This window comes from Lepisosteus platostomus, chromosome 6 (genome assembly GCF_059453375.1).
Source record: "Lepisosteus platostomus isolate fLepPlt1 chromosome 6, fLepPlt1.hap1, whole genome shotgun sequence".
NCBI classification, from domain to species: Eukaryota; Metazoa; Chordata; class Actinopteri; order Semionotiformes; family Lepisosteidae; genus Lepisosteus; species Lepisosteus platostomus.
This window is the reverse complement of record NC_142616.1, coordinates 11,745,716-11,758,365: the sequence shown is the minus strand read 5'-3', so window position 1 is coordinate 11,758,365 and position 12,650 is coordinate 11,745,716. Positions and strand designations below refer to the sequence as shown.

Sequence of the window (12,650 nt, the reverse complement as noted above, 5' to 3'; positions counted from 1 at the left end):
GTCTACTGTACAGTCAGGTGTGACAGTGTGTGTGTGCTGGAGAGTCCAGGGTGAGTGTGAGAGGAGAGGGACAGCAGTGACACTAGCAGTGTCTACTGTACAGTCAGGTGTGACAGTGTGTGTGTGCTGGTGAGTTCAGGGTGAGTGTGAGAGGAGAGGGACAGCAGTGACACTAGTAGTGTCTCCAGTACAGTCAGGTGTGACAGTGTGTGTGTGCTGGAGAGTTCAGGGTGAGTGTGAGAGGAGAGGGACAGCAGTGACACTAGCAGTGCCTACAGTACCGTCAGGTGCGCAGGAGCCTCTCTCAGGAATGTGTAATTGCGGGGTTTAGCCAGAAGACGGCGCAGAGGGAAACCCTTTCATCCTGTTCCGTTTTTTATATTGGAAAGCGTTTCTAATGAAGTTTTCCTTCGATCAAAAGAATTGCGGTTATTATATCAAGGGAAACCTGTCAGACAGGAAAAGCTCCGTTGACACAGGCAGACGAATTCACGATCTGTACGATCCTAAATTGTGTAGTTTTTTTCCGATTAAAGTCCCGATTCATTGATCACGATGGCACAGGGACGGGAGTCACGGCGCCGTGATTCGAGCCGCCTTGAGGTCTGTCCGGGCTGCCGGCGCCCGAGGGGGAGACAGCGCGCCGGCGGGAAGTCACTGATCCTGCAGGTGCAGCAGCAGTCGGACAACAGGTCTGGCGTCAGGATCCAGCAGCGATACAGCAGTTTCCTGATGCCCTGCCCTCCCCCTCTCCTCCCCTCCCACCCACTCGCTCGCTCCCCATCGCTTCCTGAGTGGGAAAGTCCGTGAAAAGCAGAAGTTCCTCAGCTGATAACAAGCACAGCACCCCAGCCAGCGCAGAGAGAGGCCGGCGTGTCTCACCGCGCTCGGACACGCAGAACGGCGAACCCCGCGGGGATCGGCAGGAGACAGGCCGAGAGACGCACCGCATCCCGCCGCGAACTTGCGTGAACTCGCACCCCCGGACCTCCACGGCAGCCCACGGTCGCGCTCCTCCCGTGGAGGTGGGTAGGGGGGACACGTCCCGCCGCGAGACCCCCGAGTCCGTGCGGCAGCCCGTGAACCCCGTGGGAGTGGGGGCACAGGTGAGTGAGTGAGTGAGTGTGTGTGTGTGTAGTGGGGGGTGGTGTCCGTGTCAGGCCAGTTGTGGCCACCGCTGTCTCCACCCCGCCAGGCGGATATTCCTGCCGTGTCGTGCCGTGCCGTGACTACCGCCGCCGGCCCCTGTTCATCCCCCGTGGCGCTCCGTGGTCCGGGACACGTGTGACGCGACCCACAGAGCGAACTGGACGTCCGCGTATCGGGGGTGCCGCGGGGCGTCTCTGGGGGTCCCCGCTGTACAGGGTCGGGTCGGGACAGTGAGTGGGCAGTGAGTGGGCCCCGTCAGCACATTCCTCCAGCGGCGAGCCGACTCGCGTGTGCAGTCACCTTGAAAACTGCTGGACTCTGCTTCTTCAAGGAGGTCTTATCAATTCCTCTTGAACCTTGAACCCCCCCTCTCTCGTGCCTGCCCCCCCCACTGTATCTCCCTCTTTCACTGCTCTCACGTCTTCCTGGTCCTGAAAGTGAAAATCCACTGTTTTAACACTGTGTACAGTTATAATCTAGTGTCTCACTGACTCTGTGTACAGTTATAATCTAGTGTCTCACACTGACACTGTGTACAGTTATAATCTAGTGTCTCACACTGACTCTGTGTACAGTTATAATCTAGTGTCTCACACTGACTCTGTGTACAGTTATAATCTAGTCTCTCTCACTGACTCTGTGTACAGTTATAATCTAGTGTCTCACACTGACACTGTGTACAGTTATAATCTAGTGTCTCACTGACTCTGTGTACAGTTATAATCTAGTGTCTCTCACTGACTCTGTGTACAGTTATAATCTAGTGTCTCTCACACTGACACTGTGTACAGTTATAATCTAGTGTCTCACACTGACACTGTGTACAGTTATAATCTAGTGTCTCTCACTGACTCTGTGTACAGTTATAATCTAGTGTCTCACACTGACTCTGTGTACAGTTATAATCGTGTCCCACACTGACTCTGTGTACAGTTATAATCTAGTGTCTCACACTGACACTGTGTACAGTTATAATCTAGTGTCTCTCACACTGACTCTGTGTACAGTTATAATCTAGTGTCTCACACTGACACTGTGTACAGTTATAATCTAGTGTCTCACTGACTCTGTGTACAGTTATAATCTAGTGTCTCTCACTGACTCTGTGTACAGTTATAATCTAGTGTCTCACACTGACTCTGTGTACAGTTATAATCGTGTCCCACACTGACTCTGTGTACAGTTATAATCTAGTGTCTCACACTGACACTGTGTACAGTTATAATCCAGTCTTTCACACTGACACTGTGTACAGTTATAATCTAGTGTCTCTCACACTGACACTGTGTACAGTTATAATCTAGTGTCCCACTGACTCTGTGTACAGTTATAATCTAGTGTCTCACACTGACACTGTGTACAGTTATAATCTAGTGTCTCTCACTGACTCTGTGTACAGTTATAATCTAGTGTCTCACACTGACTCTGTGTACAGTTATAATCGTGTCCCACACTGACTCTGTGTACAGTTATAATCTAGTGTCTCACACTGACACTGTGTACAGTTATAATCCAGTCTTTCACACTGACACTGTGTACAGTTATAATCTAGTGTCTCACACTGACTCTGTGTACAGTTATAATCCAGTCTCTCACACTGACACTGTGTACAGTTATAATCTAGTGTCTCACTGACACTGTGTACAGTTATAATCTAGTGTCTCACACTGACACTGTGTACAGTTATAATCTAGTGTCCCACTGACACTGTGTACAGTTATAATCTAGTGTCTCACACTGACACTGTGTACAGTTATAATCTAGTGTCTCACTGACTCTGTGTACAGTTATAATCTAGTGTCTCACACTGACACTGTGTACAGTTATAATCTAGTGTCTCACACTGACTCTGTGTACAGTTATAGTCTAGTGTCTCTCACACTGACACTGTGTACAGTTATAATCTAGTCTCTCACACTGACTCTGTGTACAGTTATAATCTAGTGTCTCACACTGACACTGTGTACAGTTATAATCCAGTCTTTCACACTGACACTGTGTACAGTTATAATCTAGTGTCTCACACTGACACTGTGTACAGTTATAATCTAGTCTCTCACACTGACTCTGTGTACAGTTATAATCTAGTGTCTCTCACTGACTCTGTGTACAGTTATAATCTAGTGTCCCACTGACACTGTGTACAGTTATAATCTAGTGTCTCACACTGACTCTGTGTACAGTTATAATCTAGTGTCTCACACTGACACTGTGTACAGTTATAATCTAGTGTCTCACACTGACTCTGTGTACAGTTATAATCGTGTCCCACACTGACTCTGTGTACAGTTATAATCTAGTGTCTCACACTGACACTGTGTACAGTTATAATCTAGTCTCTCACACTGACTCTGTGTACAGTTATAATCTAGTGTCTCTCACTGACTCTGTGTACAGTTATAATCTAGTGTCCCACTGACACTGTGTACAGTTATAATCTAGTGTCTCACACTGACTCTGTGTACAGTTATAATCTAGTGTCTCACACTGACTCTGTGTACAGTTATAATCTAGTGTCTCTCACACTGACTCTGACTCAGGGCCAGGCTGAGATGTGGACGAGGAGCTGTGGTCAGGGGGCGATTCCTTTAATGTTTTTGTTTTGGAGCATCACACGCAAATAAGCATTTAATTGCAGTTGTGCGTATGACGATAAACTGAGCTGGACTAAACTAACCTTTTCTTCCTCTTCCCTGCAGCTGTGACCATGACAACGAGCGCCCACCAATAAGACCGCTCAGGACACAGGACGACCCCTCCCCCCTTTGCCCGTCGCTCCGCCCAGTTTTGACAAACCCCGCCCCCCCGCCCCGGGCAGTGGGGGAAGCGAGAGAGGGAGCGCGTGCGACGCGAGTGACAGGGCCGCCGGCCGACCAATCAGGGACTCGCAGCCGGGACGATGGCCGACTACAGCCCCGCCCCCACCCGGGAGGAAGCGGGGGAGGGGCCGGCCTCCGCGGCGACCAACGGCGGGGCGGCGGGGGCGGCGGGCTCGCAGGAGTCCATGAAGCTGAAGAAGGAGATCTCGCTGCTCAACGGCGTCTGCCTGATCGTGGGCAACATGATCGGCTCGGGCATCTTCGTCTCCCCCAAGGGCGTGCTGATGTACAGCGCCTCCTACGGGCTGTCGCTGGTGATCTGGGCGGTGGGCGGGCTCTTCTCGGTACTGGGCGCCCTCTGCTACGCCGAGCTGGGCACCACCATCACCAAGTCGGGCGCCAGCTACGCCTACATCCTGGAGGCCTTCGGGGGCTTCATCGCCTTCATCCGCCTGTGGACGTCCCTCCTCATCATCGAGCCCACCAGCCAGGCCGTCATCGCCATCACCTTCTCCAACTACATGCTGCAGCCCCTGTTCCCCAGCTGCCAGTCGCCCTACAGCGCCAACCGGCTGCTGGCCGCCGCCTGTATCTGTGAGTGCGATTCGCCTCCGGCACACTAGAGGGCGCTGTGAGACAGGCAGGCGGGTCCTTGATTGATCCCGGGAGGGAGATCGTAGCGCCATGGCAGCCAGGCACCATCAACACAGCGCAGGGCCACTGGGGTGACGCAATAATACACCAGTAGTGAGAGGTGTGGTAAAGAGGGGAGTGTAGGGAGTTGCACCCAGTACAGGAGATACCACACCAAGCCAGAGGGGACAGTACACAAGAAGATGTAGTGCACGGTATAGATATACTGCACAGATCCACTTCCATATAGCGCACAGCAGTTGTGAACAGAACACCAGCTGTGAACAGAGGGTTCAGGTTCAGTCCCAGAACAGGTCAGTGTTGCCCCTGCCCAGACACACAGCGGACGTGTTGTAGAGTCTCATGGCAGGGGGCAAGAATGAGGTCCTGTGGCGCCCCCTGTCGCCCCGTGGCTGGACCGCAGTGCCTGCTGCTGGACGTGCTCTTCATTCTCACAAGCGTGTCCTAGAGGGGACGGGAGACGCTGTCCATGATGGTCATTAATTTGGACACCGTTCTCCTCTCCGCCGCTACCTCCAGGGGGGTCCAGGTCGGCCCCAGTGACAGAGCTGGCTCTTCTGATGAGCTTGTCCAGCCTGTTAGCGTCCACATGAGGTCCGGTCCAGTCCAGTCCAGTTCAGTCCCCACCTCATTGCACATATCCTTTCGAACGCCTCCCGTCCGGTTTCTGACAACTGCTCCAAGTCCCTAACGGTCTTTTAATGGCTTCTGGTTCTTCTTGTCGTTCTTCTGGATCTCGGTGCTGTTAACCAGGATGTCGTTCGTTCTCGTCCCGAGAGCGTGTTTGCCGTTTCAGACGGTGTTTCTGTCACATCTTACCTCGCTGACCCTCTGTCCCTTCGTCTCTCTGGGCAGATTTAGGTCTGACATCGGACTCGTTAAGTCTGGTGTTCCTCAGGGCTCGATCCTGGGGCCCTTAGTCAGATTTTTGAGACCGCTTGGCCTCAAGACTCGCTTCTGTGCTGACGATTCTCAAATCTACTTCCATACCAAACCTGACACTGATGTGACTGTCTCCGTTTTCTCCAGTCGCATCTCCGACATCAAGACATGGATGACTCAAAATGTCATCATCTCAGCTGTGACGAGACTGAAGTCGTGCTTATTGGCAACTTTGTTAAGCCAGTCCCATAAGATCTCTTTACTGGCCCTATACAATCCCTCGCATCAGGAATGTGTCTCTTCACAGACCCCAGCTTGCTCTCCAGGAGACACACAGACAGGGAGAGAAGCTGGGGGTCAGAGCGCAGGGTCAGCCATTTATACAGCACCCCTGGAGCAGCTGGGGTTGAGGGCCTCGCTCAGGGGCCCAGCGGAGTAGGATTCCTCTGCTGGTCGCGGGATTCGAACCGGCAACCTCCCAGCCACAGGCACAGATCCTGAGCCCCAGAGCCGCCACATCGCCCCCCACAGACACACCACACCTCTCCTGTAACCCCGTCTGTGGATGGTACTGTTCAGTCTAAATTGAAAAACTTGGGGTGATATTTGATTCAGGCTTGCCATTCGACCCACACGTGCAGCATGTTGTCAAAACATCATTCTTGCACCTCAGGAATATCGCCAGACAAGGTCTGGTGTTGTCTCTGACTGGAGCTTAAAAACTGGACACCACACTCGTCTTTTTCAAGAATCGACCGCGGTAACTCTCTGCTCGCTGGGGTGTCTAAATCCACAGTGAACAAACTCCAGTCTGTCCAAAATTCGGCAGCCAGAATCCTGACCAGGTCTTGTGCAAGTGATCACATTACTCCTGTCCTGGAGTCCCTGCACTGGCTACCTGTCAAATTCCGTGCAGACTTTAAAATCCTCCTGCTCACCTACAAGGCTCCGCATGGTTTGGCACCTCAGTACCTGTCTGACCTACTATCGCCCTACTCCCCACCTCACAACCTTCGCTCTTCTTATTCTGGGCTCCTATCTGTCCCCCAAGCCCATCTACACTCTGGGGGTGACAGGGCCTTCTCCTGTTGTGCCTCCAAGCTCTGGAACTCTTTCCCCAAGGATATCAGAGAGTCACCTTCTCTAAACTCCTTCAAATCCAGACTCCAAACCTTCTTCTCTAGAAAAGCCTTTACTGACCTGGTTCTGTTCTTTACCCCCTCTGCTCCTACAGTATCCAGTACCCCCTCTGTCTGTGTATTCTCATTGTGTATGTCTTGTGTCTTTTTATTGTCGTTGTCGTTCTGTAAAGGGCTTTGAGAAGCCTCCTTTAAAGGCGCTATATAAAATGTAGTTTATGATGATGATGATGATGATCAGGATAGCTACAGTCCATGCTTCAGACAGTGGTCATGTACCCCTCTGGAAACCGTCCTGTGTCCGAGAGAGCTGCTGAGGCAGGGTTCTGGGCTCGATGCCGGGCTGGGCAGGCCTCCTGCTCTCTGCTCCCGCCTCTCTTGGCGTGAGGAGCGCCGCCCGCGCCCCCAGTTCCTTCCTGTGGCGGGGCTGCCCTGCGTCAGCGGGAACGCACGGTTGTGTAATACCCCCCCCCGCAGGGGCAGGAGTGCTGCTGCAGGCAGAAAAACAGGGCAGCTCAGCAGCTGGCCCTGACGCACCCACAAACGTCACACACCAGGTCACACGCGCACACACACACACACACACACACACACGTCACACACCAGGTCACGCGCACACACACACACACACACACACACACACGAGGTCACGCACACGCACACACACAGACACACATCACACACCAGGTCACGCACGCACACAGACACACACATCACACACACACATCACATACCAGATCACGTCCACACACAGACACACATCACACACCAGGTCACGTGCACACTAACACATCACACACACACACACACCAGGTCACACACACAAAGACACACACATCACACACCGGGTCACGCACACACAGACACACACATTACACACCGGGTCACGCGCACACGCACACACACACACACACACACACACACACACACACACACACACACACACACACACACACACACCAGGTTATGGTCATGCACAGTAGGGGTGTCCTGACTGGTCAGTCCAGATCCCAGGACACTGTCAGTAAGAGTAGGGGTGTCCTGACTGCTGGTCAGTACAGATCCCAGGACACTGTCAGTAAGAGTAGGGGTGTCCTGACTGCTGGTCAGTCCAGATCCCAGGACACTGTCAGTAAGAGTAGGGGTGTCCTGACTGGTCAGTACAGATTCCAGGACACTGTCAGTAAGAGTAGGGGTGTCCTGACTGGTCAGTACAGATCCCAGGACACTGTCAGTAAGAGTAGGGGTGTCCTGACTGCTGGTCAGTACAGATCCCAGGACACTGTCAGTAAGAGTAGGGGTGTCCTGACTGCTGGTCAGTACAGATCCCAGGACACTGTCAGTAAGAGTAGGGGTGTCCTGACTGCTGGTCAGTACAGATCCCAGGACACTGTCAGTACAGGTTATGGAACAATTTCTCTCTCCTCCTCTGATCTTCTGTGCAGGTTAGGGGTACAGTCTTGGGTACAGTTTCTCTCTCCCCCTGATCTTCTGTGCAGGCTGGGGTACAGTCTGGGGTACAGTTTCTCTCTGCTCCCCCTGATCTGCTGTGGAGGTTGGGGTACAGTTTCTCTCTGCTCCCCCTGATCTGCTGTGCAGGTTGGGGTACAGTCTGGGACGTCTGGAGACCAGGCAGCTGACAGTGAGCCGGTGTCCCTGTAGTGCTATCAGCAGTGCGCGTGTTTGTTCTGCGCAGCGCTGCTGAGTAAAAGGAGCAGACAGCGATAAGGCAGACAGCCTGATAAGCTCTTTCCCACAAACATGTTTTCACGAAGCCAGGGCTGGGAGTCCTGAAGGACGGGCCTCTGGGTCAGAGGAGGAGCGCCAAGGTGCCGGAGTCCCAGCCAGTCAGCGTGACAACCTGCTGCTGCTCGGTTTTATCACCAGCAGGACCGCAGGCTGCCTGGAGACCAGCTTTATCACTGCTGCTATAATACCATAAACCTGTCCTGTTACAATAGGAACTACAGTCCAGTACAGGAGAACAGTCCTGTTACAATAGGAACTACAGTCCAGTACAGGAGAACAGTCTGTTACAACAGGAGCTACAGTCCAGTACAGGAGAACAGTCTGTTACAATAGGAGCTACAGTCCAGTACAGGAGAACAGTCTGTTACAATAGGAGCTACAGTCCCAGTACAGTAGAACAGTCTGTTACAATAGGGGCTACAGTCCAGTACAGGAGAACAGCCCTGTTACAATAGGAGCTACAGTCCAGTACAGGAGAACAGTCCAGTTACAATAGGAGCTACAGTCCAGTACAGTAGAACAGTCCTGTTTCAATAGGAGCTACAGTCCAGTACAGGAGAACAGTCCTGTTACAATAGGAGCTACAGTCCAGTACAGGACAACAGTCTGTTACAATAGGAGCTACAGTCCAGTACAGTAGACCAGTCTGTTACAATAGGAGCTACAGTCCAGTACAGGAGAACAGTCCTGTTACAATAGGAGCTACAGTCCAGTACAGTAGACCAGTCCTGTTACAATAGGAGCTACAGTCCAGTACAGAAGACCAGTCCAGTTACAATAGGAGCTACAGTCCAGTACAGGAGAACAGTCCAGTTACAATAGGAGCTACAGTCCAGTACAGTAGAACAGTCCTGTTACAATAGGAGCTACAGTCCAGTACAGTAGACCAGTCCTGTTACAATAGGAGCTACAGTCCAGTACAGGAGAACAGTCCTGTTACAATAGGAGCTACAGTCCAGTACAGTAGACCAGTCCAGTTACAATAGGAGCTACAGTCCAGTACAGTAGACCAGTCCAGTTACAATAGGAGCTACAGTCCAGTACAGGAGAACAGTCTGTTACAATAGGAGCTACAGTCCAGTACAGTAGAACAGTCTGTTACAATAGGAGCTACAGTCCAGTACAGGAGAACAGTCTGTTACAATAGGAGCTACAGTCCAGTACAGTAGACCAGTCCTGTTACAATAGGAGCTACAGTCCAGTACAGGAGAACAGTCTGTTACAATAGGAGCTACAGTCCAGTACAGGAGAACAGTCTGTTACAATAGGAGCTACAGTCCAGTACAGGAGAACAGTCTGTTACACTCGGAGCTACAGTCCCAGTACAGAGGTGTAAGTGTTTTAGTGTGTCCGGGGATAGTCTGGGAGGAGGTAAGATGAATAAGACGAATAGAGGAGTAGCAGAAGAGAAGAGCGAAGGACAAAGAGAGGACTGTCTAGTTAATTATTACTTAATTCTCTGAGTAACATTACTATCAGATATGAAGAAATATTATGCATGACTCATGTTGAATTTCAAAAGCATTTCTATAATCTGAGTATAATACTTTTAAATTAACCCCAGTGTTAATGTCAGTCAGTGTGTCTGTATGAACCCCTCTCTCTCAGTGCAGTGTTCATGTACTGGAGTGTCCAGTCAGTCAGTGTGTCTGTATGAACCCCTCTCTCTCAGTGCAGTGTTAATGTACTGGAGTGTCCAGTCAGTCAGTGTGTCTGTATGAACCCCTCTCTCTCAGTGCAGTGTTAATGTACTGGAGTGTCCAGTCAGTCAGTGTGTCTGTATGAACCCCTCTCTCTCAGTGCAGTGTTAATGTACTGGAGTGTCCAGTCAGTCAGTGTGTCTGTATGAACCCCTCTCTCTCAGTGCAGTGTTAATGTACTGGAGTGTCCAGTCAGTCAGTGTGTCTGTATTAACCTCTCTCTCTCGGTGCAGTGTCAATGTGTTTATTCTCCCCACTGTTAAATTCTCTCTCATTTCATTCCTCTTTGTAGTATAGTCTGCTGAGCTCAGCAGTTTCAGACTTCAAAAACTGTCTGTTGTGCTGTATCAGCACCACCACTTCCTCAGCCACTGTCACAATGACACACAGAAGAGTGACTTCCACAGTTTATACTCCTAGCGTTATTGTGAGACACTAGATTATAACTGTACAGAGTCAGTGAGAGAGACTAGATTATAACTGTACAGTGTCAGTGTGAAAGACACTAGATTATAACTGTACACAGTGTCAGTGTGAGACACTAGATTATAACTGTACAGTGTCAGTGTGAAAGACTGGATTATAAATGTACACAGTGTCAGTGTGAGACACTAGATTATAACTGTACACAGTGTCAGTGTGAGACACTAGATTGTAACTGTACACAGTGTCAGTGTGAGAGACACTAGATTATAACTACACAGTCACTGTGAAAGACAGGATTATAACTACACAGTGTCAGTGTGAGACACTAGATTATAACTGTACACAGAGTCAGTGAGACACTAGATTATAACTGTACACAGTGTCAGTGTGAGACACTAGATTATAACTGTACACAGAGTCAGTGGGACACTAGATTATAACTGTACACAGAGTCAGTGTGAGAAAGTGGATTATAACTGTACACAGAGTCAGTGTGATACACTAGATTATAACTGTACACAGTCAGTGTGAGACACTAGATTATAACTGTACACAGAGTCAGTGAGACACTAGATTATAACTGTACACAGAGTCAGTGAGACACTAGATTATAACTGTACACAGAGTCAGTGTGAGACACTAGATTATAACTGTACACAGTGTCAGTGTGAGACACTAGATTATAACTGTACACAGAGTCAGTGTGAGAGACACTAGATTATAACTGTACACAGTGTCAGTGTGAGACACTAGATTATAACTGTACACAGAGTCAGTGTGAGAGACACTAGGTTATAACTGTACACAGAGTCAGTGAGACACTAGATTGTAACTGTACACAGAGTCAGTGTGAGACACTAGATTATAACTGTACACAGAGTCAGTGTGAGACACTAGATTATAACTGTACAGTGTCAGTGTGAGAGACTGAATTATAATTGTACACAGTGTGAATGTTAAGACTGTGTCAGGGACTGAACTGTCATTATAATCCAGTGTGTTAATGCCTGTGTGTCTGAGTAATCATGTACAAATCCAACTTCTCCCTCTGTGTTCAGGTCTACTGACGTTTGTGAACTGTGCCTACGTTAAGTGGGGGACTCGGGTTCAAGACTTCTTCACCTACGCCAAGGTCATTGCCCTCATCGCAGTCATCATCGCAGGCATCGTCAAAATCTGCCAGGGTACCACACCGACACAACCTTTTTACCCCTCTCTCTCAGTGCAGTGTTCATGTACTGTAGTGTCCAGTCAGTGTGTCTGTATGAACCCCTCTCTCTCAGTGCAGTGTTAATGTACTGGAGTGTCCAGTCAGTCAGTGTGTCTGTATGAACCCCTCTCTCTCAGTGCAGTGTTAATGTACTGGAGTGTCCAGTCAGTCAGTGTGTCTGTATGAACCCCTCTCTCTCAGTGCAGTGTTAATGTACTGGAGTGTCCAGTCAGTCAGTGTGTCTGTATGAACCCCTCTCTCTCAGTGCAGTGTTCATGTACTGGAGTGTCCAGTCAGTCAGTGTGTCTGTATGAACCCCTCTCTCTCAGTGCAGTGTTAATGTACTGGAGTGTCCAGTCAGTGTGTCTGTATGAACCCCTCTCTCTCAGTGCAGTGTTCATGTACTGGAGTGTCCAGTCAGTCAGTGTGTCTGTATGAACCCCTCTCTCTCAGTGCAGTGTTCATGTACTGGAGTGTCCAGTCAGTCAGTGTGTCTGTATGAACCCCTCTCTCTCAGTGCAGTGTTAATGTACTGGAGTGTCCAGTCAGTCAGTGTGTCTGTATGAACCCCTCTCTCTCAGTGCAGTGTTAATGTACTGGAGTGTCCAGTCAGTCAGTGTGTCTGTATGAACCCCTCTCTCTCAGTGCAGTGTTAATGTACTGGAGTGTCCAGTCAGTCAGTGTGTCTGTATGAACCCCTCTCTCTCAGTGCAGTGTTAATGTACTGGAGTGTCCAGTCAGTCAGTGTGTCTGTATGAACCCCTCTCTCTCAGTGCAGTGTTAATGTACTGGAGTGTCCAGTCAGTCAGTGTGTCTGTATGAACCCCTCTCTCTCAGTGCAGTGTTAATGTACTGGAGTGTCCAGTCAGTCAGTGTGTCTGTATGAACCCCTCTCTCTCAGTGCAGTGTTAATGTACTGGAG

At 50.1% G+C, this 12,650-nt stretch overlaps 1 protein-coding gene across 3 annotated transcripts in view; it reads left to right on the top strand.

Moving 5' to 3' along the window:
* Nucleotides 1-713: 713 nt before the first annotated feature.
* The window catches only part of slc7a7 (solute carrier family 7 member 7), a 34,849-nt gene continuing 22,912 nt past the window's right edge, over nt 714-12,650 (top strand). The window contains exons 1-3 of one of the 3 annotated variants that reach the window (XM_088634242.1): nt 714-1,106; nt 3,849-4,562; nt 11,577-11,702. In XM_088634242.1, the coding sequence (XP_088490368.1) occupies nt 4,049-4,562; nt 11,577-11,702 (640 nt within the window). In that variant the 5' untranslated portion in view covers nt 714-1,106; nt 3,849-4,048. The remainder of the gene's footprint in view (nt 1,107-3,848; nt 4,563-11,576; nt 11,703-12,650) is intronic. The other 2 variants (XM_088634241.1, XM_088634240.1) reach the window with 2 other exon arrangements.